Source organism: Bos mutus, chromosome 13, assembly GCF_027580195.1.
Source record: "Bos mutus isolate GX-2022 chromosome 13, NWIPB_WYAK_1.1, whole genome shotgun sequence".
NCBI lineage: Eukaryota > Metazoa > Chordata > Mammalia > Artiodactyla > Bovidae > Bos > Bos mutus.
The window spans coordinates 31151256-31176222 of record NC_091629.1 but is presented as its reverse complement, the minus strand read 5'-3'; the positions used below and the strand labels follow the sequence as shown (position 1 = coordinate 31176222).

The 24967-nt window shown below is 42.4% G+C and overlaps 1 protein-coding gene across 1 annotated transcript in view; it reads right to left on the bottom strand.

Annotated features, from left to right (window-relative positions):
- The window catches only part of DIP2C (disco interacting protein 2 homolog C), a 292751-nt gene that overhangs the window by 98760 nt on the left and 169024 nt on the right, over positions 1 to 24967 (bottom strand). Inside the window, 3 exon segments of the mRNA XM_070381226.1 lie at positions 463 to 597; positions 14439 to 14648; positions 17545 to 17670. Of these exon segments, the coding sequence (XP_070237327.1) occupies positions 463 to 597; positions 14439 to 14648; positions 17545 to 17670 (471 nt within the window).

The following is a 24967-nucleotide window of genomic DNA, read 5'->3' as shown; positions in this document are numbered from 1 at the left end:
TTCGAGTAATAAGAGAACCCCAACGGCTGTACACAAATCACCAACACCTTATTCAACATGGAGGGAGAAAAGGACCCTCTTTCTTCCAAAGTCTAAAGCACGAAACTGCCCATCTCTGTCAATTATTTTGGTTGCGTTAAGCTCCATACTGACCTCCAAGTACCTGGTCATAGTCTTGACACCTGCGCTAATTTTTAACTGTGGAATCAACATCATTCACCACCAAAAACAGCAGGATTTTATCAAATTTTTTTCTTCTCATGACTAAACTCCTACAACAAGGAGTAACTCTTGCCCTTGGAGACAGTCTGCACTTCCTGTAACTGTGCCACCTTCTAGGGAAGCTCATGAAGGCCCTGATGAGCTCATGAGCCGACTGTGTCCCTAGAAGAAACACATCCAGGCAGGGCACAGAAGGGCACCTGGAATTTACAAAGGAGGAAAACTTGCTGGAAGACGTACCATCGCCAGTCTCCATGAGCTCGGCATTGCCATACTTCGGGGCTGTCCGCGACGTCGTGGAGCCTTGCGGCCTTTCTACTTGTATTGCATGTTCTGAGGTGTAAGTGGTTACGTCAGGAGGTGCAGAGTGATTTTCTGTAAAGAAGCAAACTGTAAGTTTTCTGGTAATCATGATACATTTATTATGAAAGCTACATAAGCAGTTAAGTTTTCCAAAATGCCACATCCTAAGAAGAGGACAAGATTCTGAATCAAAAACTAGAACAAAAACTTAGGCATAAAGATGGTCTTTACCATAATTTACACTGCTCAACATGAACAAAGTTAGGTAAAACTTCAGACACAATATCACTGCAGGACCCACATCAATGACTCACTGTAACATTTTAATTAGAATAATGTCATCAAGTGGCCAATGGAAGAAGATAGTGTAAGTTATGTGTTTGCTCATAACAGAGTAATTTTCTTGTCTGTCATAGCAGAGGCAGTTAAGAGTTCAAGCTTTAGACATAGAGAGCCTGGGGTTTGACTCCCAATTCTGCAAATTCTTGAGACCTTGGAAAGCATGCTGACCCCTATACTTTGGTCTCTTCATCCATCAAATGGGAAAAATGGTAACTAGTTGCTTGTTGGATACACATATGTAAATGAGTTAACATATGTGAAGTTTGTAATACTACACAGGGTTATCAAAACTATCCCCAAGAAAAAGAAATGCAAAATAGGCAAAATAGTTGTCTGAGGAGGTCTTATAAACAGTGGAGAAAAGAAGAGAAGCGAAAGGCAAAGGAGAAAAGGAGAGATATATCCATCTGAAGGCAGAGTTCCAAACATTAGCAAGGAGATAAGAAAGCCTTACTCAATGATCAATGCAAAGAAATAGAAGAGGACAACAGAATGGGAAAGACTAGGGATCTCTTCAAGGAAATCAGATACCAAGGGAACATTTCGTGCAAAGATGGGCACAATAAAGTACAGGAATGGAAAAAAACAAAACAAAACAAAAAGGACAGAAATGGGATGGATCTAACAGAAGCAGAAGATATTAAGAACAGGTGGCAAGAATAAGATCTTAATGACCCAAATAACCACAATGGTGTGATTATTCACCTAGAGCCAGACATCCTGGAGTGTGAACTTGAGTGGGCCTTAGGAAGCATCACTATGAACAAAGCTAGTGAAGGTGATGGAATTCCAGCTGTGCTATTTCAAATCCTAAAAGATGATGCTGTGAAACTGCTGGCATTCAATATGCCAGCAAATTTGGAAAACTCAGCAGTGGCCACAGGACTGGAAAAGGTCAGTTTTCAAAGAAGGGCAATACTAAAGAATGTTCCAACCACTACATAACTGCACTCATTTCAGATGCTAGCAAAGTAATGCTCAAAATTTTCCCAGTAGGCTTCAACAGTATGTGAACCAAGAACTTCCAGATGTTCAAGCTGGATTTTTAAAAGGCAGAGGAACCAGACATCAAATTGCCAACATCCAGTGGATCATTGGAAAAGCAAGGGAATCCCAGAAAACCATCTACTTCTGCTTCACTGACTACGATAAAGCTTTTGACTATGTGGATCACAACAAACTGTGGAAAATTCTTCAAGAGATGAGATTACCATACCACCTTACCTGCCTTCTGAGAAATCTCTATGCAGGTCAAGAAGCAACAGTTAGAACAGGACATGGAACAACAGACTGGTTCCAAATCGGGAAAGGAGTACGTCAAGGCTGTATATTGTCACCCTGCTTATTTAACTTCTATGCAGAGTACATCACGAGAAATGCTGGGATGGAGGAAGCACAAGCTGGAATCAAGATTGCTGGGAGAAATATTAATAACCTCAGATATGCAGATGACACCACCCTTATGGCAGAAAGTGAAGAAGAACTAAAGGGCTTCTTGATGAAAGTGAAAGAGGAGAGTGAAAAAGTTGGCTTAAAGCTCAACATTCAAAAAACTAAGATCATGGCATCTGGTTCCATCACTTTATGGCAAATAGCTGGGGAATAACTGGGAACAGTGACAATCTTTATTTTCTTGGGCTCCAAAATCATTGCAGATGCTGACTGCATCCATGAAAGTAAAAGACACTTGCTCCTTGGAAGAAAAGTGAAAAAAGTGAAAGTCGCTCGGAGTCTGACTCTTTGAGACCCCCACGAACTAGACAGTCCATGGAATTCTCCAGCCCAGAATACTGGAGTGGGTAGCCTTTCCCTCCTCCAGGGGATCTTCCCAACCCAGGGATCAAACCCAGGTCTCCCACATTGCAGGTAGATTCTTTACCATCTGAGCCACAGGGGAAGCCCAAGAATACTGGAGTGGGTAGCCTTTCCCTTCTCCAGCAGATCTTCCCAACCCAGGAATTGAACCAGGGTCTCCTACATTGCAGGTGGATTCTTTACCAACTATCAGGGTAAAGAGCTATCAGGGAAGCCCCCTTTGAGGAAAAGCTATGACAAACCTAGACAGAGTATTAAAAAACGAAGACATTTCTTTGCTGACAAAGGTCCATATAGTCAAACCTATGTTTTTTCCAGTAGTCATGTATAGATGTGAGAGTTGGACCATAAAGACATTTGAGTTTCAAAGAATTGATGCTTTTGAACTGTGGTATTGGAGAAGACTTGAGAGGCCCTTGGACTGCAAGGAGACCGAGCCAGTCAATCCTAAAGGAAATCAACCCTGAATATTCACTGGAAGGACTGATGCTGAAGCTCCAATTCTTTGGCCACCTGATGCGAAGAACTCACTCATTTGAAAAGATCCTGATGCTGGGAAAGACTGAAGTCAGTAGGAGACAAGGACAACAGAGGACAAGATGGTTGGATGGTATCACCGACTCAACACACCTGAGTCTGAGCAAGCTCTGGGAGATGAAGGATAGGGAAACCTGCGTGCTGCAGTCCATGGGGTCTCAAAGAGTTAGACATGACTGAGTGACTGAACAACACATGTGAAATTCTTAGAACAATTCATGATAGAAAGTGAACATCTAAAAAATAGTGGCTATTTTAGTATCTGTTTTAGCATGAACACTATTGAACAGTCCAGTCATTCAAAAAACAATTGTTTACATTTATTGTATGGGACTGCGTTCTGCACATGAGACATGCAGTGGGCCCTCCACACATTACTTGATGATAAAACCTAAGAACTTAAATGGTTAAATGGAGAAAGCACAATTTTGCATTTATTAAGTAAGACATATGACTTCCCTGGTGGTACAGTGGATAAGAACCCATCTGCCAATGCAGGGAACATGGGTTCAATCCTTGGTTCAGGAACTAAGCCTGTGTGCCACAACGACTGAGCCTGCATGCTGGAACTACTGAAACCTATGAGCCTAGAGCCTGAGCTCAACAAGAGAAGCCACCACAATGAGAAGCCCACAGACAACAGTTAGAGAGTAGCTCCTGCTCTCAGCAACTGGAGAAAGCCCACACGCAGCAAAGACCTAGGCACAACCAACCATAAATAAATATTTTGAGTATGTCAAATGAGACTTGTGATGTCATTTTATACATAATAAGTTCTAGTAATGGGTATTATACTATTAATTTTGATTTGTTAAGCCTTACGACACAGAAACTACTAAGATTTAACTAGTTTGTCAAGATTCTGTAATTCCACGTGACAAAAGCATAGTATTTTGTGCTGTTAAAGGGGAACAGGTGCTGGAAAGCCTTTCTCCTGTGGCCACTGCCTACCTTGGCACTACAAATGAAGGCCAGTTTAAACTGTGAACTCACTAATGAAAAGCACAAGAACAAGGTAAAACAGAACACCAAAGAGATCACAGAAAGAACATTGTTTACAGACTGTGCTAAACAAGAAGCCTGGGCATGTCCAGTTGATTTTGCTGGGACCTGTATGCCAGGGGACTCAAATTTTAGCTGTTGTGCAAATGTCTGGAAACCACCTCAGTCATGGGTATGGTCCTGAGGTTGCAGGTAATTTTAACAAGTAGGTAGATTGGCAAGTCCCGAATCCGCCTGAAGTGAAGAGACTGACTTCTGTGGCAGTGAACATGTATACATTAAGAGATATTACACCAAGTGAGACTTGAGGCCGAGAAATATTAACCTGAACTCCTAGGTAAGCTTCAAATGTAGCAACAGTCCAACCAATGCAGGTGCTTGGGCCTCTGGAGCCCCTTGAGCCCAGGCACACTAATCAGCGCCTGGAAAACATACATGGGAGCTGAGTGCTGGGCCACCAGGAGTCACCTGACTAGTCCTCAGGTCCACGTCTCAGAGCTCATCACCTGGGACCGGTTATCGACTTTCCTATGCCTCCATCCCTCATCCTGTAAAAGGAGGTGATGATGACAGTGCCTACCTCTGAGTGACACTGGGAATCACACAGATAAAGGGACACAAGCACTGGTGTTACCAGACATGCAGACAGACGTGCCAGGAGAGGAACACACGGGCAGTTCATGGTACCCACAACTACTCTTCCAGAGTCTGAGCCTGCAGATCGCTGAGAAATAACAGCTGGCATCAGCCCCTAAGCATAGGCCATCAGTAGAGAGCCCAGCTCCCCACTTCTCATCTCCCTGTTCCAGAAGTGCCCAGGCTGTTATGTACTGAACTATGTCCTCTCGAAATTCACATGTTGGAGTCTAGTCCCCAGGTCCTCAGAAGGTGACTGTTTGGAGACAGTGGTCTTTTTAAAATAAATTTATTCACGGTTGTACTGGTTTTCATTGCTGCCTATAGGCTTTCTCTAGTTGTGGGAAGCAAGGGCTACTCTCCAGTTGTGGTGTGTGGGCTTCTTGCTGCAGTGGCTTCTCTCACTGTGGACCGTGGGGAAGGGCACACGGGCTTTAGTAGTTGTGGTGCAAGGGCTTAGTTGCTCTGTAGCATGTGGAATCTTCCCAGACCAGGGGTTGAACCCATGTCCCCTGCATTCGCAGGTGGATTCTTAATCACTGGACCACAAGGGAAATCTGAGACAGTGATCTTTAAAAAGATAATTAAGGCCTAAATGAAGCCACCAAGAAGGGCCCTAATTCAATCTAACTGGTGTCCTTGTGAGAAAAGATGAGGTCACAGATACCCACAGAGAAGACAGCTGTCTACATGCCCAGCAGAGAGGCCTCAGAAGAAACTGCTGACACTGTGATCTCAGACTTCCAGCCTCCAGGATTGCAAACCACGGAATGAAAGTTGTTTGTGTTTCAAGTGCTTTGTTATGGCTGTTTGAGCCACCTGACATACACCCTTAAGGTAAATTTCTTAGATCACAGCCCAGAAAAAGCTCACCTGTTAGAGAGGAGGGTGGGGGTGGGATGCTTTGTGAGACTGCTGAGGACCATTTAAATGACCTCCTTAATATTTCAGACACTGCATTCATTCATTCTCTTCATTTCCCCCGCATTTGCTTTTGCCAAACAGACCTTATTTCATGTTTTAATATAATCTAGTTCTCCATGGCTGAGTAGTTAACTCACAGGGGCCTCATATTTCAAATAAAACTACAATAGATGCCAACATATGATGCATAACATTTCAAATTAGCCACATAAGACAAAAGCAGCTAAAACGTTAAGCTTACTGCATTTCCATCTTACTCAGATTTACTTGTTCTTGTTACATGGTAGCCACATCACTGTGATGGCCAACAAGTCTTTGTGCTGAGCGGCCACTTTGAAGGTGGGAAAAGGAACCATTCCAATACATCTGGTGATTAAGACATAGGAGCAGTGACAGCTGCGTGACTTCAATGTGCTTTCCAAATTTATTTATATGCCAGCCCCTCCCCCTCCCCTGCAAACTCCCCACATATGCTGTCACTGCAGGATCATAAACCCAGCAGCTGGCTGCTGTTATGAAGCCAAGAACATTCTGCCACTGCAGTGACACACAGTGCCCTGATTCATCTGGATAAAGATCAGGCCTCCAGGCATTTAACTCTGAGTTCGATACCTATTTTTTGGTAGTGTTTAAAAGACCTTTGTATATAAAAGATGCTCAAGAAACATTTGATGGGTAAGATAAAACAGAGTGTGGCTGAAGGTGCAGGTTCAAAGGTCTAAAGTGCACATCAGCCCCAGGCTTGAGACCTATCAGGTCCAAATGTACCAGGAGCTGAAGACCAAGGATTCTCATCAGAGCAGGTTTGCATCTTCTGAGCCAGATGACCCACCGTTCCTGAGTTCAATTTCCCAAAACTCTTAAAATAAACAGAAAAATGGCAGCCATCTTTCCAACCACGTATCAGGTGTCACCTCTTTTGTGACTGCCCCAGAGCTACTGTGACAGCTTTGCACCTGTTCCCTGACAGGTGGGACCTGTTCCATCCACCCTGGTATGGCTTCTGTTCCCAGCAGCTGCCATGGGTTCCTGAAGACCCTGGACTCAAGGCACTAGGGGAAGATGGGAGGGGAGTGTGTTTGGCCTTCTTCCAGGACAGTATCTGCTGTCTTGGCGCCACCAGTACCAGAGGTCCATCTCACTCACTGCATCCCCTCCCATTTGGGATGTTAGTCTGTTACTCTTGCCAACCATCCAACCCTGTGGATGGCTGTTTTAGCCATGACCATTTCAGGGTACTAGCTGACCTTCCTGCTCAGCTCCACCATGGATTCCATGCGTCCTTGAACCACCCCCTTCCCTATCTCCACTCTTGCAGGTGTCCAGCTCAGTCCGGCTCTTGTGTCCTACTCAGATGCTAAAGTTGCCCAATACCCAGCTCACATCGCTTGCACTCAGCAAACATTGGCATGATAGTTCAAAGAATGAATGAACACAAGAATGAGTACACCAGAGCACTTAATGACTAGAGATAATGTGCTTCTGTTTCTCACATTGCTAAAAAGCAACTTTCCTTAATTCTGACTAGGGACCTCAGGGGTCCAGTGGTCAGAGAAGCTATTTTCAGCCTGTTATTTTTAGTGCCCAAATAACTTCTAAAATAAGAGAAGAAAAAGGGGAAATCTGTTCTTCATGTGTAGAAAGCTAAGTACTCATTGTCCACTAACTGATGACAAGTAAGGAGAGCCGTGTTAAGGAACCCAGCCTTCCATCTGTCAACAGGGCCCTCCCAAGTCTCCCCTGGTCAATACGACCTCTTCTGTCACTGAGCAGGAAGTGATGTAGGCCCTCAGACCACCCGTCCATCCAGCTGCCCTGGCTTCCTAAGACGACATGGCTGTGCCCTCCACATGGAAGCAGAAAACCGGGTTCCTCAATGGAAACGTGGAGGTAATATTACCCGGTGAAAGGCGCCTGCAACGACGCTGAGCGAAGCAGTCAGAGCATCCAGCTTGTCGCTGGAGATGCTGCTTGGCTGCCCACTGTACCAACCTGTTTTCCACGTGCGGGTCACCAGAAGAGCAGGCCTTCCTCCTTGGTTTCCCCCAAAACATCCACCTCCCCAGTTTGACAGAAGTCCCAACAGGAGGGTTCTACTGGTGTGTCACCCATGTGTCATACTGACACATGACAATGTAAGTGAAGATTTATCTCCTTACTCTTTAATAATCACTCGGGGAAAGAACAGTATGCCGTGGTTACCAGTGAGAGCGTGTGTGAAACACTGCTAATGGCAATTCACAGTTGCTTTTCAGATTTGTAGACTAAACCTGGAGATGGTTAGAAAGGGTTCAACATTCAAATATTTCTCTTAGCCAAAGCTCTAAGAAATTGACTTTAGCAGGATTACACAGGTTCTCAGACCTGGAACGGCCTTCTTCCCACATTTATGCCACAAATATCCCATAAAAATTTGACAGCTACTGTTAGACAAATCTCAGGATAGTCTAATATCAGAACAGAAATCTTTAACTTTTTGTTTTGTATTGGGATATAGCTGATTAACAAACAATGCTGTGATACTTTCAAGTGAACAGGGAAGGCTCAGCCATACGTGTACATGTACCCAGTCTCCCCCAAACTCCCCTCCCATCCAGGCTGCCACATAACATTGAGCAGAGTTCCATGTGTTGTATGGTAGGTCCATGTTGGGTTATCCATTCTAAATATAGCAGTCAGAAGAGAAACCTTTAACTCCTGACAATAGCTTCTCGACTTTTACATCCACAAACTTAACTTCCTGCCAAAGGGCTCCAACTACCACAGACCTGCAGGACCACAGATGCAGACAGCTGTGATGGGGACACTGGAATTTTATCATTTATGCTAAGTTTAACTGTATTTCTGTGTGTTTTTAACCAGCAGGTCCAAGCTGGAACAAAAAAGCCAAGGGGAAGCCAGCCCCGGGCGTCACGAGCAGGTGCTCCCACATCCGACAGATGGGGGTCTGGCTCCTGAGGACCACTTACTAGCTGGTGCCATGGGCGCCACATCCACTCCCTAGGCCTCGGCGTTCTCATCAGTGGAGCTGCAGTGTGCTGACACTTGCTCCTCACTGAGGCTGAGGGCACAAGCAACACTGCACCCACACATTCGGCAGTTATGGTGACACTGCCATCCTCGTGCTCAAGCCCACAGGCTCTGCTTCTGCCATTTCTCCCCTTGTGTGGGGATCCTTTCCTCTCATGAGTTTCAGGAAATAAATCTGAGAGACTCAAGTGCATAAAGCGTAAATGACTGTTACTACTTCCTGAGTCATACGTATTTGAACTTTGGGAAAAGACAGCATATTAAAAAGCAGAGACATTACTTTGCCAACAAAGGTCCGTCTAGTCAAAGCTATGGTTTTTCCAGTGGTCATGTATGGATGTGAGAGTTGGGCTATAAAGAAAGCTGAGCGCCAAAGAATTGACACTTCTGAACTGTGGTGTTGGAGAAGACGCTTGAGTCCCCTGAAGTGCAAGGAGATCCAACCAGTCAACCTAAAGGAAATCAGTCCTTTATATTCATTGGACAGACTAATGCTGAAGCTGAAATTCCAATACTTTGGCCACCCGATGCGAAGAACTGACTCACTGGAAAAGACCCTGATGCTGGTAAAGATTGAAGGCACTAGGAGAAAGAGATGGCAGAGGATGAGATGGTATCACCGACTCAACGGGCACAAGTCTGAGCAAGCTCTGGGAGTTGGTGTTGAACAAGGAAGCCTGGCGTGCTGCAGTCCATGGGGTCGCAAAGAGTTGGACACAACTGAGCTGAACTGAACAGATGTCGCTCTGCTCTATGCACCAAGGTGTGAGCAGCAGGCCCCAGGTACTCCTGCAGCATGAAGCATGTCCTGGATGAAGGGTTAGGATAATTATGGGTCAAAAGCCATGACTTTGAATCTAAGTATAAAATTCAAATAAATAAAATCAGTTTCAAGCTGCAAAAGCCCCAAAGCATTTTTGGAGAAAAGCGGCAGGAGCAGATCTGTGCCCTGACAACATCAACAGGGCAACAAGGACAGCATGAACAGGACAGACAGAGGCCAGAAGGGCTACAGTAATGAGACTAAGGTGTGGTGCCTGGAGCCAGGATCCAGGGAGTAGTGATGGAGCAGAAGGAGGCCTGCATTACACGTGGCAGTCGAATGCCCAGAACAAGGGTTCTGCTGGTCTGAGGACAGCAGGACCTCGTTAGACAGCTTGATCTCAGGACACAGGCCAGGCTGAGGGGCAGGGTCAAGAGGCACTCTGAAATGTGGATGGGAGAAGGAAGTAAGGATTTGAAAGTCGTGAAAGAGCAGGTAGCCTTAAAGACTGTGGGAGTGGATGACATGGGCAAGAACACAAAGAGACAGGATGGGGAGAGGAGCCACCAGAGGAGAGGCAAGGGCAGAGGGGAAGGAGAACCAGGGTGTGGTACCAGCGGGCGAGGAGAGAAAAAGTAGTCATCACAACCAGAGCTCTGGTTTCCAGAGGAGAGAAGTGAAGCCGCAACAGAGGAGAGAGTTGAGTCAGCAGATGTGGGAGGAGCCAGGATCCAGAATGAGGACAAGAAGATGAGCCTTGGAAAGAAGGAGCTTTCTTTCCCAGAAAAGGAATCACAGCAAAAAAAAAAAAAAACATGAATGGAGAAAGACAGGGAAACATGTGAGCTGGAAAGGGATCAGTGGTTAGAGATGTTCGACAAGGAGATAGACTAAGATCCATGGTGACATTCCCTTAACTTCAGTATCTGTAGATCTCAGCTTTATTATGAACGGATGAAGAAAATGCAGGATTAGAAGCCAAACCTAGGACCTAACTAAAAATTCCCACAGTCATGTTGGCCAAAGAGATATACCTCTCAAGCCAGGCTTCTTTTAGTACAGAATCACCCACAGAGCCACAGAAACACGCAGTAATTGATGGAAGAGTCTCACAGGCCTTGTGTTACCTAATGCAAATTTTCTTTTCCTGCTTACTTTTTCAATAGCATGGTTTAAAATTCTCTACAACAGGAGCTGGCAAACTATGGCTCACGGGGTGGCCTGTCAGCTGTGTTTATAAATGAAGTCTTGCTGGTGCGCAGCCATGCCTGCTGTTCACGCACTGTCTGTTGCTCTTGAGCCAGGGCACTGAGGAATGGCAGCAGGGACTGTATGGCCCACAAAGCCTGACACCCACTCTCTGGCCCTTTCCTGGAAAAACTGGCGGACATTGCCTCTGAATCAGGAAACTCCAGCTGCTGGGGACGCCCTGGCCAGGAAGGGAGGCAAGAGTGTTGCAGAGAGACCCCAGCCCCAGTGGTGCAGGCTTTCCTAATACCACCATCCTTGGTGTGTAGTTCGTATTTTAAGATTGTAAATGTCTGAAAAGTATCAGTAAAGAGATTATGAAAGAAGTGATACTATGGATGATTATACATAAATAAATTATGGTTATTTATTACATTCAGCCCTCTGAGCAAATTCCCTAGAAAACCAGAATCTAGATCCTGAACAAATGCCAGGCTCCAGGCTAATTATGCATCAAGCACATGGAGGCATGTCTACCTGCTTAGCAGGATCGATACAGGAAAACTGATGAGAATTTCCTTGCTGATACAAACAGCAGCATTCATGCTGATAAACTCTATGATACCCTGGAAATGCAATTACTTCTACGAATATCTGGCTAATGACAATATACCCCTACACATGCAGATGAAACATACATGAGACATCATTTCAAATGCATCAGTCACAAAGATGACACACATCTTACCTATACATCTGTAGCTCATTAAGAAGTCTCTTTAATTTCTTGACTATACAAATTTTGATGCTGAATGTATAACAATGTTATCTATTCTGCTTTGTTCTTATTTCTTAATCTAGAAATGTATTAATAGTTTCTCCTCACTTTCTCTATTTCCATGTAGCTAATTCCTATAATATTTTACTCCAGTGCCTTTTTATAAATATGTTTCTTGAAGTTTCAAGTGTTGCTTTAATTCTTCTGGTTACTCTAAATTATGCCCCTTGACTTCTGATAAAGTATTTTAGAGGTACTAATCCTTTGCCAATTGTCTCAGGAACACGGCATGCACGAAGGTTCTGTAAACATGCTCTGGTTTTCTCTCTTGACAATGTGGAGGCCCTGTTCTGTCTAGGTTGCAGAGGCCATTGCACGGTGCGTCCATCTTCCTGAGTCACAAATGTGCACACCTCAGGCGTTAGCATCTTGTGACAGGGATGCCTCGAGCCCTCATTGTCAGTGCTCAAGTGTGAATACCATCTAGCAGAGCCACAGGAACAAAGATTCCCTGGATGGGGACCACGTCATCCACTAAGCCAGTCTGACAGGAGGTGCGTGGTGCCCCTGTGCATCAGGATGGACATACAAGGATACAGGACTTCCTTCTAAGACGACAGTGCAGAAGTACCACTCACTTGTCTGTCACTTGGTGGTCTCTAACCACTCATTTTCCCTCTGCCCACCGGGTGAGAGACATTTCCATAGACTCTATCCAAGTGCCTCACCTCGAGAGGTGCATTCCTCTTTGCACCCAAGGTACAAAGTGGTGGTTTATTTGACCCTACGTACCTTAAAACACACACGTACACGTAATACTTTCTTATTTTGCAGGCTTTTGATGGCCTCAACAAAAGGTCCAATACTGTCAATTCTGAATTTTCACTTCTTTGGCTTTTGTCACAGGGATAAAAAAAATCTTAATTCTCCTTTTCTTCTTATTTTGCCACTGCTTTTTTCAACAAAATTTGTTTTGCATTTATAGAAAATTCCTAGATATTCCAGGAGCTTATCTTTGTGCCAAATTAGAAATTAGTGAAATGTCACATACACAGAAGCTCTCTTTTAGTTACACTGAGGCTTAACACACATGAGTAATGCAACCTTTTATAGTCTGGGTAGGTTAAATTATCTGTGCTATAATTTCCTCCAATATTCCGTGTGTAACTTCATAAAGTGAGAAACAAATGCAGGGAGTAATATGTCCAAAATTATGTATTTCTCTTGGTAAGATTGAAGATATTTCCTTAAAAGTGAACTGAATCAGGAAACACACATTCCAAAGGTCAGAGTGAGGGGCAGAGGTGGAAGGAGCTTTATGCCCCACCTGTGCATGTGGCTGCTGGATGCAGCACGCTGACAGCGCCGAGGGACTGTCTCAGGTTCCTAAACACTCGGGAAAAATTTTAGTGTCCAAAAATATGTAATGGTCACAGTTTCTCTGATTTCAAATAGAGTTTCTCAGTACACAGTAATCAACATATGCTACCAAAAATGTTTTAAACTCAAATTTAATAATGCCACTTTGCATGTGAGCATTACTTTAAAAACTGTGAAGAATTTTCCTATTTTCCCCTTTTTATTCGCAATGGAAAGGTGGCAAAGGAAGGACAGATCATTCCTCTTCTTTCCACTAACAAACTAGAGCAGGCCAACAGTGACTGCTGAGGAAGCCAGCCCTCCCTGTGTCCCGCTGGGAGACAATCGGCCTCACTGCTGATTCTGGAAAGGCTGCGGCTTTTAACCTCAGCTGCACGCTGAGCAAGTGCCACTGGGGCCAATTCCTAGAAGTCAGTATGGAACTCCTCTGACTGTCATGGAGACAGTAATCTAGAAAAAAATACTGTGTGAATGTGAATCTGAGAAGGTGGCCGAGTATCGAATTCATTCATTTCACTAGCCTATTTTCTAAATGGGGATTTTTTGGATATGAGGCTAGATGTGGGAGAAGGACATGCACCTGCCCTGTGCTCAGTGCTCAACCACTGCACTGGTGTCCCTGGACGTGGCTGACCCTGCTCCACATCATTTGAATGGAGAACATACTGAACCATCTTGGCACCAAGTTCAAAGCAAGCGATTTATTTTTATGAATATTAATATTATTTAAGTATTTAAAAATCTCAATCCACAGCTGGAAATGGATGAGAACAGATCTGGAGCTCATACACCAGATGAATGTGGCACAGTGAGCGTCAGGCGAGGGTAGAGGCAGCGACAGACACCGTCAGGTACTCCAGGCTCACGGAGCCCCAGTGCTCATTCAATACACTCTTTTCCTCTAACAACTCTTACTTAATTTCCTTTTTTACAGTTTTCAAACACCTTGCCAATGCTTCCTAACTCTGTGCTTTTTTAAATACAAAGGATCCCACTTCTCATAACCTAACATACATTCTGGGAACCACCCCAGAAATCTGAATGCCTACAGCAGAAAACTGCTATAATGATGAAAGCTGCAGTGATGAAAGTCTCCCCTTTTCAAAGTAAGGGCAAACTCACTCTCAAGGGCCCAGTCATGCTTATTAGTCATGATTAAAATGTTACTTAGGAGTGCATTATAGCATGAGGAGAAGAAAATGTGTAACCAGCTATGGCTGCATGTTTCCCTAATGAGCAAGAACGCATTTCTCTACGAACAGAAAACTTCTAAATTATAGTTTTAGAAGACGTCTAGGATGTAAAAAATAGTAAAAACCAAGGGTTTCACAGAACAGTAAAGCCAATGCAGCAAAGCAGCCCAGGGGCAGAAACAGGTCTGACCTGTCCCTCGAGTGGGTTCTGAGGCCACGATGCACAGACAGGGAAAATGCAAACTAAAAGGGGTAGGGACACTCAGCAGCCACTCAGATGCACGGACAGGGAGAACAGCACAGCCGGCTGCCATGAGGCACTCACCTATGTGTGTCTGCGCCAGGACGTCAGCCAGCCTGTGGGCAGCACCGCTGCCCCCACTCTGGGTGGAAGATGACGAGGTGGTGGAGGTGGTGGAGCCGTGGATGGCCTGGCTGATCCAGTGCTCCATGTTGATGCTGCCCTGGCTGGATGTGGGAGTCCCCTGCGAGTCACCCTGGACTGAGCCTTCGTCTTCTGAGCCAGAGGAGGTATCTGTGGGACAGAGGCAGTTAGCTGCAACTGGGGCAAGCAGCACTCCCAGGCCCAGGCCCTCTCCAAACACAGACCCACCCCACACACTAACTGGTAAATGACCTTCGAACACTCTTGAGAAGTCACAAGCTTTTCAGGTGACAAATTCTTTTTCAGTATAGCAAGGTCTTCATCCAGAGCACCTTACCTTACATATATATGCCAGAATCTTCTTAAAATTCCAAACTCAAAGACATCCTCACCTGTCCTCCACTCCAGACGCTGGGGATAACCAGATGTTTTTCTGTGCACTCAGACACCAAGCAAGAAGGCCATGGTGGCATTTTCTAAGACACTAAGCTTTAAAGTGTTCAAAGTGTGATGCTCTGTAGCCCTTCTTTATTCAAAGTATTTCTCTGAGCCATATGCTATTTTAAGTTGTGTGTGAGTGTGGCAGGTTGTGAATAAAAAATTTTATAATGATAGTGTTGGCATTTATGATTGTACAAAACTATCTCAAGACTCTAAATGACAGCTTACAAGATGTATTATACAGTATACCTGAAAATGCTAACCAAACAATTAAATGCACCAAAAATGACATTTCCAATAATGTTCTTTTATATTTTGCAAAGACACTTGTACAGGATTTGTTCTCCTGGAAGTTCTGTCTTTCATCATGAATGACACAGTAACACCCCAGAGGATGGAGTCAACATAAAGAAAAGTGCACACACAAATAAATCACACACACCTTGTACTTCAGACTCAGTATTTCCCATAAAAAGTGGCTCAGAAAAATGTCCAACTCCCTGAATATTGTCTAGTTTCAAAGATCTGGTTAAAATATATTTGAAGTGGGTTTGTTATCCATGTAAATCCGTTCTGTTTGTTATACACATACAAAAGTAAAATTTTCACATTCATATTTTGGCAAATTATAACCACAAACTAAACAAATAGGATTAAGTATACTAATTATGGTTGTGTCTGACTCTTTGCAACCCCATGGACTGTAGCCCACCAGGATTCTTTGTTCATGAATTCTCCAGGCAAGAATGAATACTGCAGTGAGTTGCCATTCCCTTCTCCAGGAGATCTTCCAGACACAGGGACTGAACCCGGGTCTCCTGCATTGTAGGCAGATTCCTAGCCATCTGAGCCATCAGTGAATCCCGTGCTGATTTAAAAACAGTTCAAATTACATGTTATGGCTCAGAATTAAGAAATGAAGGAATGTAAGGAAATCAGCAAAAAGGACTCCCTTTCCTATTAGAAAATTCTATTCTTGAGATAAAGAACATTTCTTGTATTATCTTTTAAGAAAACACAAAATAACTAAGTTTTATATTTAAATTTTGTCTTACAAAGTTCAGAACTTTCATTTCTGAAGGCATGAGAAGTTGAAGAGTGGTCTGAATTAGTACCGGACATACCTGATCACATCCCTAAGCTGAAGTACGTGCTTCTATTACCCTCACTGCTTGCAAACACTCAGGACTAAACTTTACAAGACTCCAAAAAGTGCTTTATATATTCAACTATTCTTATTCCACCTTAAATTTCTCTTGTGAACAAAGGGGTGTGCCAGGTAACAGGTCTGCAGAAAAGAGAGTGGCAACCACACCATGAATAATGCTGGAACAAGAAACACACACACACATACATACATACATACGTACGTACAAAATCAAGTAAATTAGGCTCAATACTTTGTGTTTCTAACAGATACGTGGACATTTAATTTTGTGCTTCACTTCAGTTTTGAAGATAATAACGTGCGTGCGTATGTGCGTGCTAAGTCGCTTCAGCCGTGACCAACTCTGCAACCCTATGGGCTGTAGCCCTCCAGGCTCCTCTGTTCATGGGATTCGCCACAAGAACACTGGAGTAGGTTGCCATGCCCTCCTCCAGGAGATCTTCCCAACCCAGGGATTGAACCCACATCTCTTGTGTCTCCTTCATTGGCAGGCGGGTTCTTTACCTCTAGTGCCACATGTTATAGATTATAATTATTTGCACAGAGTTAAGTAGAGATATTAGGTAGTTACATAAAACTCAAGATTAAACAAAAGCAGAAATATAAATGGGGTATTACCTTCAACCATATATATCAGGGGTAGACAGACCTGTGGACCAAACTCTCTGCCTATTTTCATGACAAAGTTTTATTGGCACAGAGCTACGTCTCTCACTGATATGCTGCCCTTGGCAGCTTTAGTAACTCAATGGCAAAGCAAGCAACTGTGATACCCAAAAATACTATCTGCACTTTACAGCAAAAACTGATGTCACCAGATTTAAGTAACTGCCTGAAAGTGAAAGTCGCTCAGTCGTGTCCGACTCTTTGCGACCCCATAGACTAGACAATCCATGGAATTCTCCAGGCCAGAATACTGGAGTGGGTAGCCTTTCCCTTCTACAGGGGATCCTCCCAACCCAGGGCTCGAACCAGGGTCTCCTGCATTGCATGCAGATTCTTTACCAACTGAGCTACCAGGGAAGTAACTGCCTAAATTTTTCAATTCATTCAATTTCTTAACAGAACATTACAACCTACTGATAGTTTGAAGACTTGAGAATATGCATACACCAGTCTAAGCAGAGAAGAAATCCAACTTCTCTTGCTGTGTGAAGAATTCAATTTTATAGGACTTTAACAAAAGTCTGTATCATATTTATGCGTCTAAAATCTTAAAATGCATATTTATATAGACATTATAATGCATACATAATCATGCCAATTTTCCTTCCGAGTTTTATTTAGAGCATATACACTGTTTCTGGACTTCTGGTTCTTAAAAGCCTGAATTATAGCACCATGATTTTGAAAGCTAAAGAGACTGCAGTTGCTGGCACTAACCTAATTCTAAGGCTTGCTCATCCCTCTCTGAAGCCAACAAGGCCTGCTGCTCACCTGGGGGTGTGTAGGCGTCCATCGAGGTCTGCACAACCAAGGACCTGCGTTTGGAAGGCATAGGCACTGCCATCTTCCTTTCTTTGTGTTTAGCGAGCGCAGCCTGGACAGCTTCTGTATGGACGTCTGAAACAAAGCGGGAGCTCAATCACTCTATTGTTTGAAGACAGCCCCAAGGCCCCAAGCTTCTCTGCCTTGTTTCTGTTCCTGTAACAGAGTCTATCTTCCTACAGACACTGTCACAAATGGAAGAGTGGGGAAGGAAGGAAAGTAAATATAAGCCTGACAGTTTGAAAGCTCTAGGAAAAAGGCATTCAAATTCATTTGCAGACTTTTAACTATTCATTTTATTACCCTAGAATCTGTATAAACAGATACTGGATGTAAATCTCTGTGGGTTTTTTTTTTCTTAGTCCTTGATCTTCAAATATTTCTTCATGGGTCACATTTTCCAGCTTCATAATTCATTTTCATGTCTGTTAAGGGAAGTATGTACACCAGATATGTACAGTAATGATTTTAGCTAACAGTTTAAATATGAGTTATGGAGCAGTCCTTATATTAGGTAATCTTTGTATATTAACCCATTACATTAACTCCACCCATCTTTTTTAATGCCTGTTTTGTAAGATAGTGGCCTCAGGACTGGGTGTGGAGAATCAAGTGGACAAGGTACTATCTGTCACATAGGTCACTTTCTAAAGGGCCAAAGACAGACAAGAGACCGTCAAATGGGATAGGAATGGAAATCAGATAAAAAGACTGAATGGCTACTTAATTGTGAAGCCAGGGAAGAGATCTATTACCAGGAAATCTGAATAGTAAGGCAAGAACCTCCAAGACAGGGAACAATTAACTCAAAGGCCCTGCACTGTGCATAAGGGTGGTGCCAGCAAGACACATACAGCACCAGCCAAGGGACCCACCAGGATGAGGGCTTTGCAGGAGTGGTTGTAAGTCTGACAGGGAAGCATGGGCTTGAGGAGTAAGAGTGGATGAGGGATCATCCTGGCTGCTGGGAAGGTGCCATCTAGAGAATGAGAGAGGAGCCAGGAAAAGCGGCCAGAAGGCAGCAGTCAGGGTATGACTACACTCACCAACTTCCACACGTTCTATGGAGGAGGCTCTCGTTATTCCCATTTCACAAACAAGAAAGCAAAGGTGTAAAGCTCTCCCAGTGTAACTTGTCAGTGGCAATGACTGGGTGTGAACCAGGTGTGAGCACCTCCAGGGCCCACATCTTCACCACTAACTACAGTTCTGTAACTGCTCCTAAGAAACCTCACCCTGTTAACACTGTTCCAGTGAAACGTTATTTTAAGGAGAATGCAGGCTGCATCTGGCCTAAGGGCTGGTCTGTGTTTGCCGTGACTCTCAAATGTTAACAGGGTGGAAATCCACCTGAAAATCCAATGATATACTACCATCATCTAATTCAAACTGCAAGTTCAAATGATGCCAACTGTCCCAGTAACTTCCTTTGCAGTTATTCTGTCTTTCTAGTCTGTGATTCAATCCAGGATCATGGGTGCACATATTCATTAGATTTTCTTTGCCCTTGTAGATTTGGACCAGTTTCCCAGCTTCTGCATTCCATGAAACTGGCCATTTTAAAGGATCAGTCAGTTCAGTCACTCAGTTGTGTCCGACTCTTTGCAACCCCATGGACTGCAGTATACCAGGCTTGCCTGTCCATCACCAACTCCCGGAGCTTGCTCAAACTCACGTCCATCGAGTCAGTGATGCCATCCAACCATCTCATCCTCTGTCGGCCCCTTCTCTTCCTGCCTTTAATCTTTCCCAGCATGGGAGTCTTTTCCACTGAGTTAGTTCTTCGCATTAGATGGCCAAAGTATTGGAGTTTGAGCTTCAACATCAGTCCTTCCAATGAATATTCAGGACTGATTTCTTTTAGGACTTTAAAGGATACAGGCCAGTTATTTTGTAGATTGTCTTCAGCCTGGGTTTTCTGATATTTCCTCATGACTAGATGCAGACCATGCATTTTAGTGGGGACTTCACATAAGTCTGTCCCCTACTGATGGAGTTAACTTCGGTCCTTAGTTAAGGTGCTGCTATGAACATAGGGGTGCATGTATCCTTTTAAATTATAGTTTAATGATCTTTGTTTCTAATTTCAAATTCCAATTGTTTATTGCTGGTATGTAAGTGGCTTTTTAATATTAACCTTATATTCCACAACCTTGCTATAATCACTTATGAGTTTTCAAATTTTTCTTGATTCTTTAGGGCTTTCTACATAAACAATCACATCACTCCAAACATGTATACTTTTAATTTCCTTTACTTAGCCTACTGCATTAGCTAAGACTTTCAGTATGATGTTGAAAAGTAATGATGATGGGACATTTTTACCACGTTGTTGATCTTAGTGGGAAGTCTCACCACCAAATATTAACTAATTTTTTTCATATTCTTCATCAAATTGAGGATGTTCTTCTCCTAGATTGCCAAGAATTCTTGTCATAAATGGGTACTGGATTTTGTGAAATGCTTTCTCTGCATCTATTGACACGGCCTTTTTTTTCTTTAGGCTGTTGATAGCATAGATGACATTAACTGATTTTCCACTGTTAACCCAGCTTTGTATACCTGGAATAAATCCCACTTGGTTGTATTGTGTAATAGTTTCTGTTTTTGGATTTGATTTGCTAATATTTTCTTGAGGAATTCTGCACCTATGTTCATGAGAGATATGAGTCTGTAGATTTCCTTTCTTGTAGTATCTTTGTTTAGTTTTTGTATTAGGTTAATGCTTGCCACACAGAATAAATTAGGAAGTAGCCCCTCTGCTTTTATCTGCACAAAGAGAATACAGGACACAGGTACAACTTCTTTCATAAATGTCTGACAGACTCAGCAGTGAACCTATTTGGGCCTGGTGCTTTGGAAGGCTATTATTGTTTCAGTGTTTTTAATAGACATAGGCCTATTTAGATGGCCTCTTTCTTCTTGGGTGAGTTTTGGCAGATTGTGTCTTTCAAGGAATGGGTCATTTTCATCTAGGTTTTTGTATTTGTATTCACAGAGTTGTTTGTAATATCCCCATAATATTCTTTTATTGTCTATGGGATTAGTAGTAATGTTAATTTTTTCATTTCTGACATTAGTAACTTGTGTGTTTTCTATTTTTTTCTTAACCTGCCTAGAGTATCAGTTTTAATGATCTTTTAAACAGGATTTAGGCTTGATTTTCTCTATTGCTTTGTTTTCAATTTCATTATTTCTCCTTTTATTTATTTTCCTCTTTTAATTTACTTTCCCTACTTTTCCTGGTTTCTTAATGCTTCTTGAACTTTCAACTATACCATTCAATGCTGTACGTCTTCCTCTAAGCAATGCTTTTGTTACATCCCACAAATTTTGATCCTCTGTATTTTCATTTTCTCTTCAATTCAAAATATTTTAAAACTTCTTAGACTTCTTCTTTGACCCAAATGTTATTTAGCAGTGTGTGGTTTAACCTCGAAGTATGTGGGGATTTCCCAGTTACCTTTCTATTACTGATTTCCAGTTTAATTCCATTGTGGTCTGAGAGTATACTTTGATTTCTACCACTTTCAGTGTTAGGAGTTATTTTAAGGCCCAGAATATAGTATATCTTGAGGTATCCAGCATGAGAACGTGTATTCTGTTATTGCTGGATGTCAATTAAATCCAGCTGATTGATGCCCTTACTGACTTTCTGCCTGCTGGATCTATCAATTATCAATACAGAGGTGTTAAAGTCTTTGTCCATTTATTCCTGTTTTACTGGTTCTTATCTCACATGTTTTTTCATATTTTGTTGTTGGGCATGTACACATTAAGGATTATTGTATCTTCTTAAATAACTGACCCCTTTACAATTATGCAATGCTCTTTTCTCTGATAATTTTCCTTGCTCTGAAGTCTGCTCTACGTGAAATTAATATAGTTACTCATGCTTCTGGATTAGTGTCCGCACTGTATCCTTCTACATCTGTGTCTTTCTATTTCAAGTGGATTTCTCAAATAGACAATATAAGTGGGTTCCGCTTCTTACCCACTCTGACAGTCTCCACCTTCTATCTGGTGTACTTAGATCACTTACTAACAAAGTTATTATTGACATACTTGGATTACTATTTAACATGTTTGTTACTGTTTTCTGTTTGTTGCATTTATTCTTTGTATTCCACTCTTTTCCTGCCTTTTCTAGCTTTAACTAAGTATTTTATAGGATCCCATTCTTCTTCTCTTCTGGCGTATCAATTATACTTCATGTTTAAACTGCTTTCAGTGATTGTCCTTGAGTTCATAATATATATTTCACAATTAATCTGAGTTCACTTTCAAATAACACTGTAACTCTAGGGTGGTATGAATACCTTACAACAGAGTATTTCTAGTTCCTCTCTCCTGTAACATTGTTTTCATTCATTCACTAATTAATATGCTATCATCACCCAAATGTTTATCTGTAAGATCAACTGTGTGTGTTAGTCACTTCAGTTGTGTCTGACTCATTGCAATCCTATGGACCACGGACCACCAGGCTCCTCTGTCCATGGATTCTCCAGGCAAGAATACTGGAGAAGATTGCCATGCCCTTCTCCAGGAGATCCTCCTGACCCAGGGATTGAACTCACATCTCTTAAGACTCCAGCACTGGCAGGAGGGTTCTTTACCATTAAGAATAAGAAAAACAAAGGATTTTATCTTCATCTATTCCTTCTCCAGCATTCTTCCTTTCTTTATGCAGACCTGAGTTTCTGACCTATCCACCTTTAGTCTATCAATGAGTTAATTCTTCATTTCTGCTACAGTGTTTCTGAATTCTAGCAATGTCTTTAGTCTTTCATAGTTTCCATTATCCATGCCCAATTCTGGGATCAGCAGTTTGCCCAATGACCTCAGTTCTTTAATGCCTCAAAGAAGGGTTGCTGGCAGGTCAAGAAACAACAGTTAGAACTGGACATGGAACAACAGACTGGTTCCAAATCGGGAAAAGAGTATTGTCACCCTGCTTATTTAACTTATATGCAGAGTACATCATGCAAAATGCCAGGCTGGATGAAACACAAGCTGGAATCAAGATTGTCGGGCGAAATATCAATAACCTCAGATATGCAGATGACAGCACCCTTATGGCAGAAAGTGAAGAACTAAAGAGCCTCTTGATGAAAGTGAAAGAGGACAGTGAAAAAGTTGGCTTAAAACTCAACATTCAGAAAACTAAGATCATGGCATCCGGTCCCATCACTTCATGGCAAAGAGATGGGGAAGCACTGGAAACAGTGAGAGGCTTTATTTTCTTGTGCTCCAAAATCACTGCAAATGGTGACTGCAGCCATGAAATTAAAAGACGCTTGCTCCTTGGAAGAAAAGCTATGACAAATCTAGACAGCATATTAAAAAGCAGAGACATTACTTTACCAACAAAGGTCCATCTATTCAAAGCTATGGCTTTCCCAGTAATCATGTATGGATGTCAGAGTTGGACTATAAAGAAAGCTGAGCACAGAAGAATTGATGCTTTTGAACTGTGGTGTTGGAAAAGACTCTTGAGAGTCCCTTGGAATGCAAGGAGATCCAACCAGTCAACCCTAAAGGAAATCAGTCCTGAATATTCGCTGGAAGGACTGATGCTGAAGTTGAAACTCCAATACTTTGGCCACCTGATGTGAAGAACAGACTCGTGGGAAAAGACCCTGATGCTGGGAAAGATTGAAGGCAGGAGAAGAAGGGGACGACGAGGATGAGATGGTTGGATGGCATCACTGACTCAATGGACATGAGTCTGAGCAAGCTCTGGGAGTTGGTGATGGACAGGCAGGCCTGGTGTGCTGCAGTCCACAGGGTCTCAAAGAGTCAGACACGACTGAGGGACTGAACTGAAGCCTTTTCTTGTGTAAGGATTGTGTATGAGGATTTCTATGCTTCCACCACATGCCCAAGTGGAAACCAAATCTATATCCTCTATTCCATTTTTTTCACGTTATTTTCTCATTTCTTCTTTCTGTAAACTCATTCAATTTCTCTTTTCTGGCTTCTTAAGTTAAATCCTTATTTAATTTCCAGGATCTCTTCCTACCTAATATAAGTATTTTTTGGTAACTATTGTATCAATGTCAAAGTACTGTTTTGGTATATTCCATAAATTGATTAATCACTTTTTTGTTTTTTACCTGAAATACAAATCCTCTTAACACATCCCTGCTTCAACCAGGAACCTATCCCAACCCAACTACCTATACATATTTCTGAAATCCAACTCTCTGTCTTTTTTCTGTTAAATGACTAGGCATAACTATCAAGCTTTATTAGTTTTAGACAAGCAGACCTTTAAAAACTGTCTTCAGCTGCATCTTCTGCCTTCTCCTCCATATTTACACAACCTTCGGCACAACCTAGCACAGCACTATGAAAGACAACTTTCTGCTGTGGTGGTGATTTTCCATATCTGCACTGCCCAGTATAGTAGTCACTTGTCTTAAAATGTGGCTAGTAAAAAAGCACAGAAACAGAATTTCAAATCTTATTTAATTTCATTAATTTAAATATAAAATTTCTCCTGTGCATACTGACCACCATGCTGGATGATTCAGCTTTACAGAGACAGCTTGTCTTTTACTAGGAATGCTAAGTGGAGTATGCAGTCTAATTTAAGTCTTCTAAATAAGAAAATGTTATTTTTTGATTTATACCCCAAAATTGATGAAAACCTTTAAAGTTTTACTTATGGGATTAATGCTTTGATACTTATTGAATTAGAAAGGAAACTGAAAAACTTTTAAAAATACATGACTTCATAATCACAGATTCCACTGGCTGTAAGAATAACATCATCATGTCAGGCAGCCTCTGGAAAAACCCACTGTACATTCACAAAAGAATGAGACTAAAAGAGGCAAGTAATGTGTTAGCATTATCCTGGAAATGGCTTGTCCTCACAGACCTTCATGAAAGGGTCTTGAAACGCCACCACAGCTCCCTGGCCTCTGAGCTCTTCCTCCTGGAGGAAGACAGCACTCCAAGACATTCGAGGTGGAACGAGCACAAGGTAGATGTTTTCTAGGTACCTGGTAAATGCCTATTTATTCATTCACTTTCCAAATCAAATTTTAGTTCCCAAAGGAAATTATTTAAAAAGAGAGGTACACTTTACTCTATAAAGAATTCCAGTAGGAGTTCATTACCATGTAAGGCAATGGGTTTAAAAATAAAAACATATAGCCAAGAGATGTTAAGTCTGTGGCTATATGGTTGACCAGACTGACTGTTAATTAAGTCAACTGTCTAAAGGATAACAGAATTACCTATTGGCTGATAAATTTGGTCACTGAAACAACTAAAGTAACTCTACTGAGAGTGGTCAAAGAATTTTAGAAAGTAAAATATTCTGAGAGTCACAAAACCTTTTCTTTTTTTTTTTTTTTTA